At 41.8% G+C, this 22500-nt stretch overlaps 1 protein-coding gene across 2 annotated transcripts in view; it reads left to right on the top strand.

Moving 5' to 3' along the window:
- Positions 1-4431, top strand: part of parp1 (poly (ADP-ribose) polymerase 1) — a 110987-nt gene extending 106556 nt beyond the window's left edge. For both annotated transcript variants that reach the window (XM_051924250.1, XM_051924251.1), the window contains exon 19: positions 4199-4431. In XM_051924250.1, coding sequence (XP_051780210.1) covers positions 4199-4280 — 82 coding nt within the window. In that variant the 3' untranslated portion in view covers positions 4281-4431. The remainder of the gene's footprint in view (positions 1-4198) is intronic.
- Positions 4432-22500: the final 18069 nt, after the last annotated feature.

Raw genomic sequence — 22500 nt, 5'->3', positions numbered from 1 at the left:
GTGTTTATTTTTTACAGCCTATAATAGATAATTTTGACTTATTGATAGAGCAATAATAAATTAGTGGTGCCCCCATTGAATTTAAAATGTGAAATTGAAAAATTGGCAGCACATAGTTTCTTATGAATATATTGCTTTTCCTCTCACTGTTTTTCAAATAGCTTCAGCTAATATATGGGATCTGTTTTATTAGAAAAAAAGGTAGCATTTCTGAATGTTCTCTTAAACGCCACTTGGTAAGACAGAGAACGTTCAGGAATGTTTGCAAGGTTCACAAACCAGATACTGTTTGAGCCTTGGCTGCACATTTATATCTTGTCAGAAACAGTGACACAGATGAGAGAGACTAAAATGTATCATGGGTGGGTAAATGCATACACCTGAACATAATGCCAAATATGTGAATGCAAAACTTTGTATCTGCAATATAGGTATTGAATACCATGTAGTTGAGCTCACAAAACCCTGGTTTTATGTAGCACCTTCCATTGGAGTATTTATTCTTAAACTTTCTTCATGTCCACAAAACTTGTATAAAAGGATAACTGAATTCCTATGACCCTTCAGATACCCATGGCTGTCCACTGTTATCACAACCTAACATGGGATTTTTACTGCCTCTCTTGCATCTGAGGTTTGTTGTTTTAGTTGGACTTCCCAATTTGGTATCCTTGTTTAGAATATCTGTTGATAAATGAAACTCAATGAGATGCCCTGCCTTCATAGCAACACTAAAAAAGTATACTAACCAAGGAACCTAATGTAGTATTTTTGATATTATTTCTTCAATCTTATTCATTCAGACCATTGTTGTAGCTAATGTGAACCATTTCCCAATAGATAAATACAACACTCTCTTCTTTAATGAATCAGCTGGCTTTAGGAATTATTCAGGATGTTTCTTCTTATACTTCTGTACTAGCTTGGTACAGTGGAGGACTTGTATGGCCCAAAGATCCTTATAGCTATGTTGTTAGAACATTAGAAAAGTTTTGTATGAGAATAGGCTATTTAGTTGATCTTGTCTAGTTTTGAAGGTCCCTAAAGTCCTACTGTCTACTACACTACTTGGTAATTTATTCCATATGTCTTTGGTTCTCTGTGTGTTGAAAAGCTTCCTAATGTTTATGCCATATTCCCTTAGCACATTTCTGTGTCATCATGTTCCTGTTGACTCATAGCAATAGTCTCAATCCACTGTGATAATTCCATTCATAATTTTAAACACTTTGATTACTCAATTCAAATAATTCAATTAATTTCAATAATTCAGTTACTTCAATTACTGTCACCTCTTAAGCCCCTTTTGCTTAAACTGAAAGGAGTCACCTCTTTTAACCTTTAGTCATAAACCATCCCCTACAGGCCTGGAATCAGATAAGTCACTCTCTCTCATATATATATATATATATATATATATATATATATATATATATATATATATATATATATATGTGTGTGTGTGTGTATATGTATGTATGTATATATGTATGTATGTATATGTATATACAGTGGGGCAAAAAAGTATTTAGTCAGCCACCAATTGTGCAAGTTCTCCCACTTAAAAAGATGAGAGAGGCCTGTCATTTTTATCATAGTATACCTCAACTACGAGAAACAAAATGAGAAAAAAAAAATCCAGAAAATCACATTGTCTGATTTTTTTAAGAATTTATTTGTAAATTATGGTGGGAAAAAAGTATTTGGTCAATAACAAAAGTTCATCTCAATACTTTGTTATATACCCTTTGTTGGCAATGACAGAGGTCAAACGTTTTCTGTAAGTCTTCACAAGGTTTTCACACACAGTTGCTGGTATTTTGGCCCATTCCTCCATGCAGATCTCCTCTAGAGCAGTGATGTTTTGGGGCTGTCGCTGGGCAACACGGACTTTCAACTCCCTCCAAAGATTTTCTATGGGGTTTAGATCTGGAGACTGGCTAGGCCACTCCAGGACCTTGAAATGCTTCTTACGAAGCCACTCCTTCATTATCCAGGCGGTGTGTTTGGGATCATTGTCATGCTGAAAGACCCAGCCACGTTTCATCTTCAATGCCCTTGCTGATGGAAGGAGGTTTTCACTCAAAATCTGACGATACATGGCCCCATTCATTCTTTCCTTTACACGGATCAGTCGTCCTGGTCCCTTTGCAGAAAAACAGCCCCAAAGCATGATGTTTCCACCCCCATGCTTTACAGTAGGTATGGTGTTCTTTGGAGGCAACTCAGCATTCTCTCTCCTCCAAACACGACAAGTAGAGTTTTTACCAAAAAGTTCTATTTTGGTTTCATCTGACCATATGACATTCTCCCAATCCTCTTCTGGATCATCCAAATGCTCTCTAGCAAACTTCAGACGGGCCTGCACATGTACTGGCTTAAGCAGAGGGACACGTCTGGCACTGCAGGATTTGAGTCCCTGGCAGCGTAGTGTGTTACTGATGGTAGCCTTTGTTACTTTGGTCCCAGCTCTCTGCAGGTCATTCACTAGGTCCCCCCGTGTGGTTCTGGGATTTTTGCTCACCGTTCTTGTGATCATTTTGACCCCACGGGGTGAGATCTTGCGTGGAGCCCCAGATCAAGGGAGATTATCAGTGATCTTGTATGTCTTCCATTTTCTAATAATTGCTCCCACAGCTGATTTCTTCACACCAAGCTGCTTACCTATTGCAGATTCAGTCTTCCCAGCCTGGTGCAGGTCTACAATTTTGTTTCTGGTGTCCTTTGACAGCTCTTTGGTCTTGGTCATAGTGGAGTTTGGAGTGTGACTGTTTGAGGTTGTGGACAGGTGTCTTTTATATTGATAACGTGTTCAAACAAGTGCCATTAATACAGGTAACGAGTGGAGGACAGAGGAGCCTCTTACAGAAGAAGTTACAGGTCTGTGAGATCCAGAAATCTTGCTTGTTTGTAGGTGACCAAATACTTATTTTCCACCATAATTTGCAAATATATTCTTTAAAAATCAGACAATGTGATTTTCTGGATTTTTTTTCTCATTTTGTTTCTCATAGTTGAGGTATACCTATGATGAAAATTACAGGCCTCTCTCATCTTTTTAAGTGGGAGAACTTGCACGATTGGTGGCTGACTAAATACTTTTTTGCCCCAATGTATATATATGTATGTATATGTAGTAAGTAACTAACTTTGTGAGTAACCACAAAGATTTTAAAAAGTAGACTGTGGCATGTGGAATACAAACAGCTTTCTAGAATAGTTTTTATAAGAAAAAAAATCGTAAGCAAAGTCAAAACAAGAATTACCAGGAGTTATCAAAAATATGACAATATCACCAGACCCAAAGTGCCAAGACTATGAACCGAGTCAAGAAATTGGAAGCTGTGGGTTGTTAACCAGAATACTTAACACTATGAGCTCAAGACTAACACTGTTCAAGCTTTAGGAATATTCCAAACAAGACAGAAAAAATGTACCTAAGACAACAAGTTTTTTTCAGCAAAATGTCCAGAATTGAGTGATTGTTAACATAAATTGTGAGGGACAAGTGTTCTGCCAGTCATGTGGCAGACATGTAGGGAACAGATCTTGATATTCTATATTTCAGCAGCTGATATCACACTTAAATATCATTACAGAAAGTATTACTAGATATTCTAAGAAGTCTATTAATCGAACAGTTGTCAAGTTTAAATATGCATTTTTTTCAGACTCTGTGTCTCTGAAGTACCTGACCGTCTTTAAAGGTTTTTCATTTTAATATGTTGTTTAATTTTTTATGCATTTTACAGTAGATATGTGCAGCCTTCTTGTGTTTCCTTTGTGGTAAAATCTTATTAATAAGTTGATTACAGTTCTCTGTATTAGAAATAACATCTTTCCAAACTAGAGTAAAAAGCTGTCTAGTAGATGGTCATAAATTTGGTTAGTCCTGTTGGGGATGGTAAAGGGTTAGAGCCACTGCAGTTGTGTGGTGGCCCTGCAAAACATTGTTTGGTCACAATAAATGAATAAGTCATTAAACTGCAGGATATATAAGCAGTAGGTGTAAAGGGACAAATATGCAGTGTTGGGCTTAATGTCCCCATTACCATCAAAATATTTTCTTAGTCACAAAAATCTTGCATGTAAAAAAATTGATGGATATTGGCCTCTGTTTACTTGACTTTCTCATGCTGTTAACATTAAGATTTTCTTCAAGCAAGAACTGTTTTCAGTCTTAACCTCTCACCTTCAGATATATTGTCTATGATGTTGCACAAGTCAATCTTCAATATCTGGTGAAGATAAGATTCAACTACCATTCGTCTCTCTGGTAAACACCTGCAAAAGTATCTCACATGAAGTATGTTTCTAATGTTCATTTACTTTTTGGACAAACAAAATCTTTTGTTTTGTTGGAGAATGCTTAATATTTGTAATGCAACTTTATAGTAATACCAATAAAACATTCATTATGTTGTCACACAAGCAACTGTTTTCAGTATTTGTTTCACAATATCTTTGTTCAAGTATCTTGTAAAAACTGAAAAATGGTCATGAGTAAACTATGACTGTATACAATAGTTATGAGTTGGTAAGTATCTTTCCAGAAATAATGCAAAGATTTGTTTTTCATGATCTTTTGAGTAGTGTTTTTTTTTTTATAACTGCTTTATGTGTCTTGGCTGTGGAATTTGCTTAGTATGTTGCTGTCATCACTGAGATGGTTACTGCAGGAGTGCAAACTTGACAACTTTGGGATGACAAGCAGTGAAATATCCAAACGGCAGGTGACCAATGTGACATCTAGCTGTCAATCTGCTTTTTGCTCTACAGTGAGCACTGACCACCTAATGGCATGTGCTTTTCCAGTTGCAACATACAATCAGATAGATATTTATTTAAGAAGCTAAGCAATTAAGGTATGTTGTGGACAAGTTCAGATCCAAAGGGAATGTACCAAATCCTAGAGCAAAGTCAAAAAAAGGCCTTATACCCCACTGCCAGTTATTTCCTATAAAATGTTACATTGAACACTTCTCTGAAAGAGTCCCTTTGTGACCTTGATAAAAGAATAAGGCACACAGCGTTTTTTTGCCAATTTTATTGTCAGGTGAGCGCAGATTAAACACCAAGCTTTTTACTGCTCATTGCAGCGAATTGAACTGTCTACACAGGCTTTCACCACTTGTGTTCGGTCAGATGGAATCAAAAAACGTTGCATGCAGCTTTTTCTTGGCACCAGTTTCTGTCAAAATTCTGATGAGCAGGAAGAAACCCATGCCTGTATTGCATTTGTATGTCATTCGTTTAATGTTCTGGAGAACCAGAGATATTCCATTATTTTTTTTTGTGTGTGTATATATAATATATATATACACATACAGTACTGTGCAAAAGTTTTAGGCAGGTGTGAAAATAATGCTGTAATCAAAGAATGCTTTCAGAAATATAAATAATGATTGTTTATTGTTATCAATTTACAAAATGCAAAGTGAGCGAACAAAAGAAAAATCTAAATCAAATCAATATTTGGTGTTACTACCTTTTGCCTTCAAACCAGCATCAATTCTTATAGAGACACTTGCACAAAGTCAGGGATTTTGTAGGATTATAGTCAGGTGTATGATCAACCAGTTATACCAAACAGGTTCTAATGATCATCAATGTCACACGTAGGTTGAAACACAGTCATTAACTGAAACATAAACAGCTGTGTAGGAGGCTTAAAACTGGGTGAGGAACAGCTAAGCTCTGCTACCAAGGTGAGGTTGTGGAAGACAGGTTCATGTCATGGCAAGATTGAGCACAACAACAAGACACAAGGTAGTTATACTGCATCAGCAAGGTCTCTCCCAAACAAAGATTTCAAAGCAGACTGGGGTTTCAAGATGTGCTGTTCAAGCTCTTTTGACAAAGCACAAAGAAACGGGCAACGTTGAGGATCGTAGACGCAGTGGTCGGCCAAGGAAACTTAGTGCAGCCGATGAAAGACACATCAAGCTTATTACCCTTTGAAATCGGAAGATGTCCAGCAGTGCCATCAGCTCAGAACTGGCAGAAACCAGTGGGACCCAGGTACACCCATCTACTGTCCGGAGAAGTCTGGCCAGAAGTGGTCTTCATGGAAGAGTTGCAGCCAAAAAGCCATACCTCCGACGTGGAAACAAGGCCAAGTGACTCAAGTATGCACGAAAACATAGGAACTGGGGTGCAGAAAAATGGCAGCAGGTGCTCTGGACTGATGAGTCAAAATTTGAAATATTTGGCTGTAGCAGAAGGCAGTTTGTTCGTCGAAGGGCTGGAGAGTGGTACAATAATGAGTGTCTGCAGGCAACAGTGAAGCATGGTGGAGGTTCCTTGAAAATTTGGGGCTGCATTTCAGCAAATGGAGTTGGAGATTTGGTCAGGATTAATGGTGTTCTCAATGCTGAGAAATACAGGCAGATACTTATCCATCATGCAATGCCATCAGGGAGGCGTATGATTGGCCCCAAATTTATTCTGCAGCAGGACAACGACCCCAAACATACAGCCAAAGTCATTAAGAACTATCTTCAGCGTAAAGAAGAACAAGAAGTCCTGGAAGTGATGGTATGGCCCCCACAGAGCCCTGATCTCAACATCATCGAGTGTGTCTGGGATTACATGAAGAGACAGAAGGATATGAGGAAGCCTACATCCACAGTAGATCTGTGGTTAGTTCTCCAAGATGTTTGGAACAACCTACCAGCCGAGTTCCTTCAAAAACTGTGTGCAAGTGTACCTAGAAGAATCAATGCTGTTTTGAAGGCAAAGGGTGGTCACACCAAATATTGATTTGATTTAGATTTCTCTTTTGTTCATTCACTGCATTTTGTTGATTGATGAAAGTAAATGATTAACACTTCCATTTTTGAAAGCATTCTTTGTTTACAGCATTTTTTCACACCTGCCAAAAACTTTTGCATAGTACTGTGTGTATGTATATAATATATATATATATATATATATATATATATATATATATATATATAGTCAGACACGTGCGCATGGGAGGCAGCTAAAGGGCTTGAGTAAGGGCAGTTCCGAATCTTACAGGGATGTGGCACAGTGCACCGACTCTTTTTCTCCCTTGCCTGCAGACCATTCATGGGAGATTCCAACTGGCCCTCTTGACGTCACTTCCGGGACCAAGCTCCCTTGCTATGGCTCTTTGTGGAGTTTTTGACAGTGGTGTAGTCGGCAGGATGGAACGGTCCTGGAGGAGAAGGGGACAGGACCTGCAGTGTACCCAGATGGGAGCGTACCGGGGCTGAGTTTTTAGACGGGAGAGGGTGTCCCGTGGTTCGGAGAGACCCAGTACGAGCTCTGCTCCCAGCATGCTTCAGTTGGCAACCTAGGCAGGCCAAGGAGTTTGCGGAAGGGGCTCACAGAATTGGACTGCTCCGGAGGGGGGAGGCAAAAGGGGCTTATTATGCTCTTTCGGAAGAGAGTGCCTGCCTCCCTGTGAAGCCAGAGCCCCGATTTTCACCCAAGGGTGCCCCAGACTGCCAGGTGATTAGAGTGGAAAACTGGAGGTTCGACCTAGAGTGGCCCACTCCTCAACAAGCATGGTCCTTATGGGCGAGGGTAGGGCAGTGGCTACAGCCACAAGTGAACAAGCCCTACCAAGTAATAGAGCAGGTGGCCTGCTACCTGCTCTTGAAAGCACTACCCAGTGGCTTCACCCAGCCGGTCTGGGATAAACATTTTAAGAACATGGCAGAGCTCATAGAAACACAGGACGGCCTCGCAATCTGAGGGAGCAGAACCGTCCCTTAGTCGAACTCAGCTGGAGTACGTCCCAAAACCTAGCCCCCCTCCTGTACATCTCAGAGATTGTGCCGACATCCCCGGAGTCCCACTTGGGAGCAAGGAGGAATGCAGGTGGAGGGGGAGGAGGGGTTGGTGTGCTCTGACTGACCCGTTTGGCGGTCCCACACACAGGTGTGGTGATCGTAAATGGGTATAAAACCACAGCTTTATTTGATTCCGGCTGCAACATTACCATTGTTTCCCGCCGGTTTGTGCTGCCGTGACAGTGGTTAAAAATTAAGACCAGTATAGCTTGTGTCCACGAAGAAATCCGGTGGTACAGGTCCGCCATCGGTATCATCAGTTGCGGAGGATTGGTAAAAAAATTAACCATGGCAGTCCTCCTAAATCCATCACACCCGGTGATACTGGGGCGGGACTGGTCTGAAATTAAAAGCGGCGAGACACATACCACTCCTGCGTTTAACTTAGGCCTAGGTATAGACGGGGATGAGCCATCTCAAGCTGCTTCCACGCCGTGTAATCAGCCAGCAGAGAGAGAGGAAGTGGCCTCCCTGAGTGACGTGGCAACTCCCAGACTGTTGCGTCCTGATACATCATCCACGAGCACCGAGATGGAATGGGAGGAAACCATGCCCCTTGAGGTCGGCCCAGACCCTCTCAGTCTTTTTCACTTTCAATTTAGAGAAACAGCAGCTTCTTTTAAAAGGGAACAGTGGAATGACGACTCCCTTAAGTTAGCCAAAAATGCAGTGGTCCTGGTCAATGGCCAGCGCACTCACCAGTCGATGCCACAGGGTTCTCACTTTGTGTTGGAAAACGACCTTCTGTATCGCGTAGCAGAGCATGAGGGGCAGGAGAGACGGCTACTGCTAATCCTGTGGACCTTCCACAGGTCTGTGAGTTAGCACACGCCCACCTCCTAGGTGGCCATTTGGGCACTGAGAAAACCCTTGAGCGGATCAAGCTCCGCTTTTATTGGCCGGGAATCAATAAGCAGGTTTGTTGCTTTTGCATTTCCTGCCTGGAGTGTCAATTGCGACAGATTCCTAGGAAGGACCATGCTCCTCTCATTCCTATTCCCCTAATTGATGTTCCCTTTCACAGAATTGGGGTCGATTTAGTCGGACCCCTAGAGCCCGAGGACACAAGTACATTTTAGTCCTCGTGGATTATGTTACCAAATACCCTGAAGCTGTTCGGTTGCGCACAACCACTTCTAAAGCCATTGCATGGGAATTAGTAGGGGTCTTTGCACGCATTGGTATCCCTAAGGAAGTCCTGACGGACCAAGGGACGCCTTTTACCTCGGGGAAATTCAAGGAGACTACCAAGTTACTTAAAATAAAGCATTTAAAGATAGTGGTATATCATCCTCAAACCGACAGTTTGGTAGAAAGGTTCATTCAGACTCTCAAACAAATACTTCATAAGGTGGTCAACGAGGACGGAAGGAACTGGGATCCGCTCCTCCCCCTCATCCTTTTTGCCTATTGGGAAGTCCCACAAGCCTCCACGGGGTTCTCCCCTTTTGAATTATTGTATGGGTGACAACGCCGGCGCATATTAGATATCTTAAAAGAAGGATGGGAAGAAGAGGCTTTTCCCTCTACAAGTATATTGGAATATATCTTGTAATTACACGATAGATTTGGTAAAATTCGGCCCCTCCGTAAAAGTCACATGGAAGAGGTACAAGCAGCACAGGTCCGATATTACGACCGTGGCATGTCTCTCCAGGAGTTCCTCCCGGGGGACCGGATCATGGTCCTAGTACCTACCTCACACTCTAAGTTTCTTGCCCATTGGCAAGGCCCCTACGAAGTTAAGGGGAAGAAAGGACTTGTCGACTATTTGATGAGTCAACCCAGTCGTCATCCGAGGGAGCGGGTTTATAATGTAAATCTGCTGAAACCGTGGAAGGACAGGGATCCCGATCCCTCCTCCGGTCAGCCCCGCTCACTCTTTGCTCACATGGCTAGCCTTAACTTCAGTGCAGATTTAAGTCCCAGACAACGACGGGAGCTGGAAACTGTTATCCTGTCTGTCCTGGATGTAGTGAGTGAAAACTCCGGAAGGACCTCTCTAATTGAGCACAACATTGTGACAGAGCCCGGGGTTATACAATACAATACAATACAGTTTATTTTTGTATAGCCCAAAATCACACAGGAAGTGCCTCTTGACAGCCCCCCAGCCTTGACTCTCTAAGAAGACAAGGAAAAACTCCCAAAAAAACCTTGTAGGGAAAAAATGGAAGAAACCTTGGGAAAGGCAGTTCAAAGAGAGACCCCTTTCCAGGTAGGTTGGGCATGCAGTGGGTGTCAAAAGAAGGGGGTCAATACAATACAATACAATGCAGTACACCGAACAGAATAATTTCTCAATATAGTAAGAAATAAAAAATATAAATTTTAGAAGTACAGAGCAGAATTTAACAGTAGATGATATATCCCATAATAAGATTTGGATTTGGTTATAGACGAGAACATCTGTATCATCTTCCCGAGGCAAAAAGAGCTGAAGTGGAGCTTGAGATCAAGCACATGCTGGAACTAGGTGTAATTGAGGAAAGTCATAGTCCCTGGTCCAGTCCCATTGTATTGGTCGCTAAGCCAGCCGGGAGTTGGAGGTTTTACAACAACTTCCGTTGACTTAATCAAGTCTCCCAATTTGATGCTTATCCAATGCCACGAGTGGACGACCTCCTCGAGAGGCTTGGACAGGCTCAATATTTGACCACACTGGACATGACAAAGGGGTACTGGCAGGTTCCTTTAACAGACTCCGCAAAGGTTAAGACCGTGTTTAGCACCCCTAGTGGACATTGGCAATATCGTGTCCTTCCATTTGGGTTGCACAGAGCTCCAGCAACCTTCCAGCATCTGGTGGACAAAGTGCTTAGGCCTCATAACTCATACAGTGCTGCCTACCTAGATGACATGGTCATCTATTCCAGCACATGGATGGAACACCTACAGCAGGTAAAAGCGGTATTGAGGACACTTAGTGAGGCCGGGCTTCGGATTAATTCCAAGAAATGTTTGTTTGGATTGAGCGAAGCCAAGTATTTAGGTTACCTGGTGGGTCGCGGTACCGTGAAGCCACAGTGCTCCAAAGTAGATGCCATTTTGAAATGGCCCCATCTGTGAACCAAGTGGCAGGTCCAAGCCTTTCTCGGGTTGGCGGGGTACTACTGCCGTTTTGTGCCCTGGTTCTCGAAGAGAGCGGCGCCCTTGACTGATTTGACAAAGAAGGGGGCCCCAAACATTGTGGTATGGACTGAAAAAACAGGTGCTGCATTTAGTGACTTGAAGCAGGCCCTTACGTCCGCACCTATTTTGAAAGCACCTAACTTTTCTTTACCTTTCATCCTCCAGATGGAGGCTTCAGACACAGGCCTGGGTGCCGTGCTGAGCCAAAGCGTCGATGGTGTGGAACACCTCATCATGTTCCTGAGCCAGAAACTGTTGGACTGGGAGACCAGGTATGTGGCGGTGGAGAGAGAGGCTTTGGCAATTAAATGGGCGATTACTCAGCTGAGGTACTACCTGTTGGGCCCCGAATTCACCCTTGTCACGAACCATACACCATTACAGTGGATGGCCCTGCACAGGGAGTCAAATCCGCGGGTCACCAGGTGGTTTCTTGGCCTCCAGCCATACATGTTTTCGCTCGTTCATCGTCGGGGCACTCTTCACGCCAACGCTGATGCTCTTTCTCAGGTTCACGACCTCTTGGCCAGGGACGCTTGACGGCTCTGAGCTGAGGGGGGGGGGATGGGGGGGCTTGTCAGACACATGGGCATGGGAGGCAGCTAAAGGGATTGAATAAGGGCAGTTCCGAATCATACCGGCATGTGGCAGAGTGCACTGACTCTTTTTCTCCCTTGCCTGCAAACCATTCACAGGAGATTCCACCTGGACCTCTTGACGTCACTTCCGGGACCGAGCCTATGGAAGACCACCTTGCCGGCTCCGCCCCTATGATGTCACATCTGGGGTTGAACCTATGGCTGAAGACCTTCCTGAGCCCAACCCCTTTGATCTCACTTCCTGTCTTCCCCTTTAACAGCCTCCACCTTTTTCCTATTCCCTCAGTTCTGTTTTGGCCTAGGTTGTGTGCACAGCAGTGCAACCATTTAAAACGTCAACCAATTATATGGGTGGCTGCCCCAAACCTTGCTATGGCTCTTTATGGAGTTTTTGATTTTATATATATATATATATATATATATATATATATATATATATACTAGCAAAATACCCGCGCTTCGCAGCGGAGAAGTAGTGTGTTAAAGAGGTTATGAAAAAGTAAAGGAAACATTTAAAAAATAACGTAACATGATTGTCAATGTAATTGTGTTGTCATTGTTATGAGTGTTGCTGTCATATATATATATATATACATACATATACACATATATATATTTATATATATATATATATATGTATATATATATATTATATATACATATATACACATATATTATATATATATATAAACACATTATATAATAATAATAAATAATAATTCATTACATTTATATATATATATATACACACATATATATATATACACATATATATATATAATACATGCGTATATATATATATATAATATATATACACAAACATATATATATATAATATATATATACATATATACATATATAATATATATATATATATATATAATATATATATATATACATATATATATATATATATATAATATATATATATATACATATATATATATATAATATCTACTGCTGAGGGGACGCTGGCGCACGCATGTTGTTGCCGCTCCTCCCTGTAAACAACACTTCTCACAAAATTCGCCTAATTCTACACTTTCTTACGTTTGTTTTATTTCTTTTATTGTACGTATAGTTCGTGGATACAGCTGACTCGAATTGTATGGATTTGGCTTATATTTACAGATTTTATGGACTCTACTTTGACTGGGAATAGCTGAGTCTGTGGATCACGGGACGAGAACCTTCAAGCATTTCTTTGTGCCTGGCAATCTAGGACCTCGGGATGATCTGTCTCCGTGATTATATTTAATTCGCTTTGCTGATCTGCTCCCGTTTCATCTTATAGTACTATACGACTGGGAACTGATCTGATGTTCTTATTAACCTGGCTTTTGGCTCCGGGGCGATCACGCCTGAAATTACCAAGCGTTACATTTTGTGACTGTGTATTGGAACCTCCAACTCCTGCTACCTCCTCTTGCTATGCTTTCTGCTGATTGCTATGGCTGCTCACCTACGCTACCACACTCGCCTGTCCTACCGGTTCCACTCTGTTGTGCTGCTTCTCCACTGCTATTCAGATAAGTATTACTCAGCATCATGCTAAAATACTCTCATGACAAACTCCTTCTTATTAAACAGTTTGTCCAGAGCAAATGGTCTGACTGCAACATCCTAAAGGACGCCGGTATTTTGCAGCGCCCGAAATATATACATTGCGGGTCAGGTCGCCGCCACCGCGGGGCTGCGAATGAAAAGACCACCGGCAGCATTTGCTCAGGAATACGCCGTCCTTCTCATGACCCTGGAAATAGAATTGTCAGTGTGCCAAATTTGCATTATGTGGGAATAAACCCTGATTGCGGCTCTGTGCAGAAAGAAGCCTCATTATGTAATATTGCACTGTTTAACTCGAGGTCTCTTAATGGCAAAGCGTTGGTGTTGTCAGAACTCATCACTGACACCAAACTTGATATTCTGTGTCTAACGGAGACTTGGCAAAAACCAAACGAATTTGCGTCTCTCACAGAGGCGACTCCAATTGGTTTCACTTTCCACTCAGAGCCTCGCAGCTCAAGACATGGCGGCGGGCTGGCAGTAATTATCAGAGAAGACTTAAACGTTAAAAGAATCCCAATTGACTGCCCATTGTCTTTTGAGTGCCTGGCTCTTAAACTAACAACGGAATCAGGTCCTGTCTCACTCATTGTTCTTTATCGTCCCCCAAAATACAATGCATCCTTCTTATCCGATCTGATTGAACTTTTGACCCACCTAAGCTCTTACTCTCAGAGAATTATCCTTCTTGGTGATTTCAACATCCATATTGACACCCCCACATCTAAACTGAGAAATGAATTCCTGTCCTTACTGGACTGTTTTGACTTGACACAACATGTTGATTTTCCAACCCATTGTGGCGGTCATATATTGGACCTGATCTGCACTTCTGGACTATCTGTTGCCAACATTTACAGCACTGATTTGGGACTCTCTGACCATAAAGCAGTATTTTTCACTGTCTCATTACCTCTCCCACCTCTTACGTGTAAACGACAAATTTCTTACAGAAACCTTAAAAATATCTGTCCCTCTATCCTTTCTGGATCCATTTCTGATCTTTTACTGTCTGCACCTATTCCATCAACACTAGATAGTTTTGTTCACCACTATAACACAGCCCTTCACTCAGCATTAGATAAAACAGCTCCTTGAAAACATAAGGAGGTTTCCTTTAAACGTTCAGCTCCTTGGTATAACTCAGAATTGCGATCTATGAAAGCAGCTGGCCGACGCCTTGAGAGAATGTCACGTAAGACTGGCCTCACCGTGCACATCCAGGCTTTCTCTGACCACCAAAGAGCTTACAGAGAAGCACTAACTTCTGCCAAGAACACCCATTATGGCAGAATAATAGAAAGTAGCCATGATAACCCAAGGGTTTTGTTCTCTGTAGTTAATAAACTACTCGAACCCGCATCTGGTCCAACTACCTCTTCTACTGAAGTCTGTGAGGAATTCCTCCACTTTTTCCGTAACAAAATTAAAGATCTAAATAATTCAACCAACATAAATACATCATCTGTTTATATCTCTCCCTGTTTTCCCACTCCATCCAGCTCCTTCTCTAAGTTCTCACCAGTCACATCTGCGTTTGTTAATGACCTGCTTTATAAGATGAGGCCGACTACTTGTGTACTGGACCCCATCCCCACCACACTACTTAAATCCTGCCTTCATGCCATAATCCCGACTGTTACAACAATAATAAACTCATCCCTTGACACTGGCTCTGTGCCGCTCACTTTTAAAATTGCTTCTGTAACCCCAACGTTAAAAAAGTCTGGCCTTGATGCTGACAATCTTAACAATTTCCGGCCTATTTCCCACTTACCTTTCCTGTCAAAAGTTCTTGAGCGTGTTGTAGCTTCCCAACTCACCAATTACCTAACCTCTAATAATTTGATGGAACCCTTTCAGTCTGGTTTCAGGGCGCGGCACAGCTGTGAAACTGCTCTGCTACGGGTAACCAATGATTTGCTTATGGCAGCAGACTCTGGACAAACCAGCATATTAATTCTGTTAGACCTCAGTGCAGCATTTGACACTGTCAGACATGACATCCTACTGTTCAGAATGGAGAACATGCTGGGTATCTCTGGCACTGCCCTCCAGTGGTTCAAGTCCTATCTGACTGATAGGCAAGAGTTTGTTAGTCTTGGCAACAGTAGATCCAGCTCAGCGCCAGTCACACAAGGAGTCCCTCAGGGCTCTGTCCTCGGTCCTCTGCTTTTCTGTATTTATATGCTTCCCCTTGGCCATATTATCCGTAGTTATGGATTGGGTTATTATTTTTATGCAGATGATACTCAGCTCTACTTCAATGTTAAAAGTGGAACTTCATCAGAGCTTTCTCAGCTCACAACCTGCCTTAGTGAAATTAAAACCTGGATGGAGCAGAACTCTTTAAAATTAAATTGCAATAAAACTGAACTCCTGCAAATTGGGACTAAAATGCAACTTAATAAAATGAGCTCCTTCCCAGTCCATCTTGGCAGTGATCTCATCAGACCTGCCTCTACTGTAAAAAATCTTGGTGTCATTTTTGACTCCTCCCTCACTTATTCCGCCCACATAAATCACATTAAGAAACTTTCTTACTTTCACCTCCGTAACATATATATATATATATATATATATATATACACATCTATAATAATAAAAGGCAAAGCCCTCACTGACCGACTGACTGACTCACTCACTCACTGACTGACTGACTCACTCATCACTAATTCTCCAACTTCCCGTGTAGGTGGAAGGCTGAAATTTGGCAGGCTCATTCCTTACAGCTTACTTACAAAAGTTAGGCAGGTTTCATTTCGAAATTCAAAGCGTAACGGTCATAACTGGAACGTTTTTCTTATACTGTATACGGCCATAGCAGGCGGTTGCGTCTTGCATCATCACGCCTCCCCGCAGGCGGTTGCGTCTTGCATCATCACGCCTCCCCGCGGCTGCTGCGGAAATCACCACGCCCCTCACGTAGTTGACTGCCTGCCCATATAAAGCCGTTCTTCGCTGCGGTGTGTGAATTCCTTTCCTTGCTTCGCCAAGGAGGCATTCTTTTCAAAGCTTATCCATAGTTTTATAAACGAACGAGATATAAGGCCGTCCTTTTTCCTTGCTTTGCCAAGGAAGCTAAGGTGCTCTGCAGTTTTTTTGTGAAGCGGTCTTTACACATCTTTTTCGCTGTGTTATAAACGAGCGAGATATAAGGCCGTCCTTTTTCCTTGCTTCGCTAAATAACATAAGGCGCTTTGCAGTTCGCCAAGGAGGCATTCTTTTCAAAGCCTATCCACAGTTTTATAAACGAACGAGATATAAAGCCGTCCTTTTTCCTTGCTTCGCCAAGAAAGCTAAGGTGCTCTGCTGTTTTTTTGTGAAGCGGTCATTACAAATCTTTTTCGCTGTGTTATAAACGAGCGAGATATAAGGCCGTCCTTTTTCCTTGCTTCGCCAACGAAGATAAGGCGCTCTACAGTTTTTTTGTGAAGCGGTCTTTACACATCTTTTTCGCTGTGTTATAAACGAACGCCATATAAGGCACATTTCATCCGCGGCTTCTCTACTTTTGTTTTCTTCGTTTATACAGTATATTTGAATCCCTTTCTTTGCCTGACTGCCTGCCGATATAAGGCGCTCCGCAGTTTATAAAGCACATTTAATCCACCGGTTCTCCGCTGTTTTATTGTTCATTTGTTAAGATTGTTATAGTTATTGTGTAGATATTTTACACTTACTTTAGTGTTCAGGTACCCATTTTATTTATTTAATCCGCGGCTTCTCTGCTGCTGTTTTCTTCGTTTATATATTTGAATCCCTTTCTCTGCCTGCCCATATAAGCCGCTGCGCAGTTTATAAAGCACATTTAATCCAAGATTTCTCCGCTGTTTTATTGTTCATTTCTTAACATTGTTATAGTTATTGTGTAGATATTTTACACTTACTTTAGTGTTCAGGTACCCATTTTCTTTATTTAATCCGCGACTTCTCTGCTGCTGTTTTCTTCGTTTATATATTTGAATCCCTTTCTTTGCCTGACTGCCTACCCATATAAGCCGCTGCGCAGTTTATAAGGCACATTTAATCCATGGATTCTCCGTTGTTTTATTGTTCATTTGTTAAGATTGTTATAGTTATTGTATGGATATTTTACACTAACTTTAGTGTTCAGGTACCCATTTTCTTTATTTAATCCGCGACTTCTCTGCTGTTGATCAAGTACCCATTCCCTTTATTCTTGCAACTCTACCCCTATTAAAATGTCTATCGAGGTGATCACCATCAATCAAAGAACTATCACTTACCGAGTGGTGTGTATGCCCGGAGATGGCGCCTGCCTTTTCCATTCTGTGTGTTACATATTGCACGGACATATCAGGCTCTCTTTTGATATCCGCAGGGACATTGTGTCTTATGTATTAAATGACTGGGACAGGTTCAAAGTGTGGACTGATGATGGTACAGGAGATAATTATACTACACAGGAGCACTATAAGACTGAAATGCTTAAGCCCTTCACCTATGGTTCTGCATGTGAGTTGATGGCTGCTGCTGAATTGTTTGGTTGTCGCTTTCAAGTATACCGAAATGGCCAAATATTTTACACCTTTGGAGAACCGTCAATGCCTCTTAAACATCTTAGATTCACAGGTGACGATTTGAGTAGTGGACACTTTGATGTTTATGAATATTTCAACTCTCAAAACAAGGATGCGAAGTTATTGATGAAGCCAGTTGTATGCTTATATCGATTGACACATACCGAATGTCAGTTCAACACAAATCCAGCTCGAGCCGATTATGACAGCAGCAATCCAAGCTGTGAGAACACAGTAAAAAGGAGGCGTATCAGACGTCGTGGTAGATTTTCTGATGCAGCTAGACAGAAGCAACTTCGTGCAGCTGCCGCCAAATACTCGCACAAAAATCCACAACTTAATAAACACGCTGTGGCTAAATACTCAGAAGCAAATCCACAAGTTCATAGGGACGCTGTGGCTAAATACTCGCAAGCAAATCCACAAGTTCATAGGGACGCTGTGGCTAAATACTGGCAAGCACATCCACAAGTTCATAGGGACGCTATGGCTAAATACTCACAGGCACATCCACAAGTTAATAGGGACGCTGTGGCTAAATACTTGCAGGCACATCCACAAGTTAATAGGGACGCTGTAGCTAAATACTCGCAAGCAAATCCACAAGTTCATAGGGACGCTGTGGCTAAATACTCCCAAGCAAATCCACAAGTTCACAGAGACGCTGTCGCTAAATACACGGAGGCAAATCCACAAGTTAATAGAGCTTCTGTTTCTAGATACGATCCCAATAATGAAAAGCGGCTCATACGAAAACAACAAGTTTGGCTCAAAAAAGCCAATTGTGGATTTGCGTATGACCCAAACATACATTATGAGTCTGACAAAACAGTACACATTGGATCCATTGATGTTCACTGTGACTATTGTCAGGCTCAGAAGTGGAAATGCGAGTCTCCTGGTTTGTGCTGTAATGGTGGTAAAGTCTCTCTCACTCCTTTACGTAAGCTTCCTGACCTTCTTGAGAGCCTGCTAAATGGCGAACATCCTCAAACTGAGCATTTCTTGAACAATATTCGAAAGTACAACAGCGCATTTCAAATGACGTCATTTGGTGCTAAACAAATCGTTGAGGGAAATTGTATGCCTTCATTTAAAGTTCAGGGACAAGTGTATCATTTGATTGGCAGTCTTTTACCTATGCCGAGAGAGGAACACAAATTTTTGCAAATTTATTTTGTCGGGGATGATGAAAAGGAAGCACAAATCCGCTGCACTAATTTTTCTGGACTTAACATACCCCTGGTCAAGCAATTACAAAAAATGCTCCATGACTGTAACACTTACATCCAGGACTTCCACTCCACAATGGACAGTATTTCAGATGATGACAAACACTTCAAAGTTGTCATTCACGCAGACAAAAAACCATTACATGCACACAAAGGCAGATTTAATAAACCCACAGTTCATCAAGTTGGTGTTGTCATCGTTGGGCAAACGTTCAACAGTAGAGATATTGTCTTGAAAACCAGAGACAATAAACTACAACGCATTAAGGAAACCCACAGATCCTATGATGCACTTCAATATCCTCTCATGTTCTGCTATGGTGAAGACGGCTATTCTGTGTCTATACCTCAAGTTCATGCTACCAGTAAGTTACCTATGAACAAAACCGTCTCTGCAGCAAACTTCTATTCATACCACCTTATGATCAGACAACATCATGATAATACTATCCTTTTCTTCCGAACTTTATTAAATCAGTTTTTAGTTGATATGTATGCAAAAATTGAATCCGAACGACTCAATTATATCAGACTAAATCAGAAAAAACTACGAGCTGAAAATTACGTTCACTTAAAAGATGCTATTCACAAAAAAGACACTGATTTAATAGAACTTGGTCAAGCTGTGATATTACCATCTTCCTTCACTGGAGGACCTCGCTATATGCACGAGCGTACACAAGACGCAATGACATACGTGCGTCATTATGGCCGCCCTGACTTATTCATCACATTTACTTGCAATCCTAAATGGCCTGAGATCACTGAAATTCTCCTTCCACGTCAAAAACCTCACGATCGCCCACGACCTTATCAGTCGTGTATTTCATCTCAAGATTCGCAAAATCATAGACTTGCTAACGAAGAGTAACATTTTTGGCTGTACAAATTGCTACATGTACACCATAGAGTGGCAAAAGCGAGGTATTCCCCATGCACACATTCTATTGTGGTTAAAAGATAGGATTAAACCAGCTCTCATCGATGAAGTCATCTGTGCGGAAATTCCTGATCCACAGACTGACCCTGCCCTACACAAAATAGTAAAATCCACCATGATTCACGGCCCATGTGGACCTCATAATATCAACTCACCCTGCATGATCAACAGAATATGCAGTAAGAAGTACCCGCGTCCGTTCATCTCAGAAACTCAGACCGGAGAAGATGGTTACCCTCAGTACCGCCGGCGCGGACCTGCTGATGGAGGTCATACAATTAACATCAAAGGAGTAGATATCGACAACAGATGGGTGGTCCCTTATAGTCCTGTGCTGTCCCGCTTCTTCAATGCTCACATCAATGTCGAATTTTGCACTTCAGTAAAATCAATCAAATACATCTGCAAGTATGTTAACAAGGGAAGTGACCAGGCAGTATTTACAATACAAAATGAAAATGACGAAGTATCTCGATACGAAGCTGGTCGTTACATTAGTAGCTCTGAAGCAGCCTGGCGCATTTTCTGTTTTCCCATTCACGAACGTTACCCTCCGGTCGTTCATCTTGCTGTGCATCTTGAGAACGGACAAAGAATTTATTTCACAGAAGCCAACGTTGCCGATAAAGTACACAATCCACCACAAACCACCCTTTTAGCATTCTTTGACCTTTGTAAACACGATGATTTTGCAAAACAACTTCATTATAATGAAATTCCATCATATTATGTGTGGGCGAACAACATGTTTCGTCGAAGAAAACAAGGCAACCCTGTATCAGGACATTCGGGAGTGAAAAAGCATAATGTGCTGGGACGGGTCTACACTGTACACCCCAATAACTCTGAATGCTACCATCTTCGACTGCTGCTCAACAAAATCACAGGTCCCACATCTTTCAAATCTCTCAGAACAGTTGATGGTGTCCTACATCCGACCTATAAGTCAGCCTGCAGGGCACTCGGTTTATTACATGACGATATCAACTGGGACGAGACTCTACAGGAAGCTGCTCTGTCTCGCTCACCTCAAAAGATCCGTGAACTGTTTGCTGTCATGTTGGTGTTCTGCCAAATGGAAAACCCCTTAAACCTATGGGAAAAACATAAAGACAACATAGCAGATGATATTAGGAGACAGACTGAAAAAGATCATATACGAACAGAAGTCCACCAGTGGTTAAATTTGATCTATAACAACTGTCTACAGTTGCTTCAAAACTACGTAATTCGTATTGGAGGTCAATCTCTTCATCATTACGGTTTGCCTTCACCTTTAACACAACTGGTACAACTTACGTCAAATCCCGAGTACTTGAAAGAGACATCTTACAACACCTCGCAATTGGCCAATATAGTCACAAATAACGAGCGTTTGCTAAATAGTGACCAAAAGTCAGTTTATGACCAAATCATGAGCAGCGTTGCGTCAGCCACTGGCACAGTGTTTTTCCTTGATGCTCCAGGAGGAACTGGTAAGACATTCCTAATAAACCTTCTCCTTGCAAAAATCCGAGCAAAACGTAACATTGCCATAGCTGTGGCTTCTTCTGGCATTGCTGCAACTCTTCTAGAGGGTGGCAGAACTGCTCATTCAGCTTTCAAGCTGCCTCTGAACCTCAACCATACTGAATCCCCCATGTGTAACATATCAAAGCAAAGCAACATGGCTGAAGTGCTGCGACATTGTCAGCTTATTGTCTGGGATGAATGCACTATGGCACACAGAGCAGGTATTGAGGCTTTAGATAGGACCCTCCAAGACATCCGAAACACCAACAAACTTATGGGAGGCTTGACAGTGTTACTGGCTGGAGACTTCCGCCAAACCCTACCAGTCGTGCCCAGAGGAACACACGCTGATGAAGTTAAAGCATCTCTGAAATCTTCATACTTATGGCCACAAATCAATGTTGTTACTTTAAAAATAAACATGAGAGTTCATTTGAAAGGCGACAAAAAAGCCGAGGAGTTCTCTGCTCTTCTGATGAGTATAGGTGATGGCACCTTCATACAAGAAAATCGTAAAATAAATATTCCTACAAATCTCTGTCTCATCGTGAATACCTTACAAAGCCTTCTTCAAAATGTTTACCCCGATCTACGAAATCTCCACCAAAAGAACGTGTCATGGTTAAGAGAGAGAGCTATCCTGACACCAAAAAATGACATGACTACGACTATAAACCACATTTTACTTCAAGAACTACCTTCACAACCAAAAACATATCAATCTGTTGATTCAGTTGTAGAAGTAGAAGACGCGGTGCATTATCCGATAGAGTTTCTCAACACACTAAATCCTCCAGGCACTCCTGAGCATAATCTCATTTTGAAGGTCGGGGCACCAATAATGTTACTGAGAAACTTACAGCCACCAAAACTTTGTAACGGCACGAGACTTCAGGTCACATCTCTACAAAACAACCTGATTGAAGCAACTATTTTTACTGGCAGTGCCTCGGGTGACAGTTTTTATTCCTCGCATCCCCGTTATACCATCTAATCTCCCATTTCAATTCAAACGCATTCAATTTCCAGTAAGGCTCTGCTTCGCAATGACAATTAATAAGTCTCAAGGACAAACACTACAAAAGGTTGGCATTGATTTGAGGCAGGATTGCTTTTCACATGGCCAACTGTATGTTGCATGCTCAAGAGTAA

This window comes from Erpetoichthys calabaricus, chromosome 3 (assembly GCF_900747795.2).
Source record: "Erpetoichthys calabaricus chromosome 3, fErpCal1.3, whole genome shotgun sequence".
Classification (NCBI taxonomy): Eukaryota; Metazoa; Chordata; class Cladistia; order Polypteriformes; family Polypteridae; genus Erpetoichthys; species Erpetoichthys calabaricus.
This window is presented reverse-complemented; position numbering and strand designations above follow the sequence as displayed.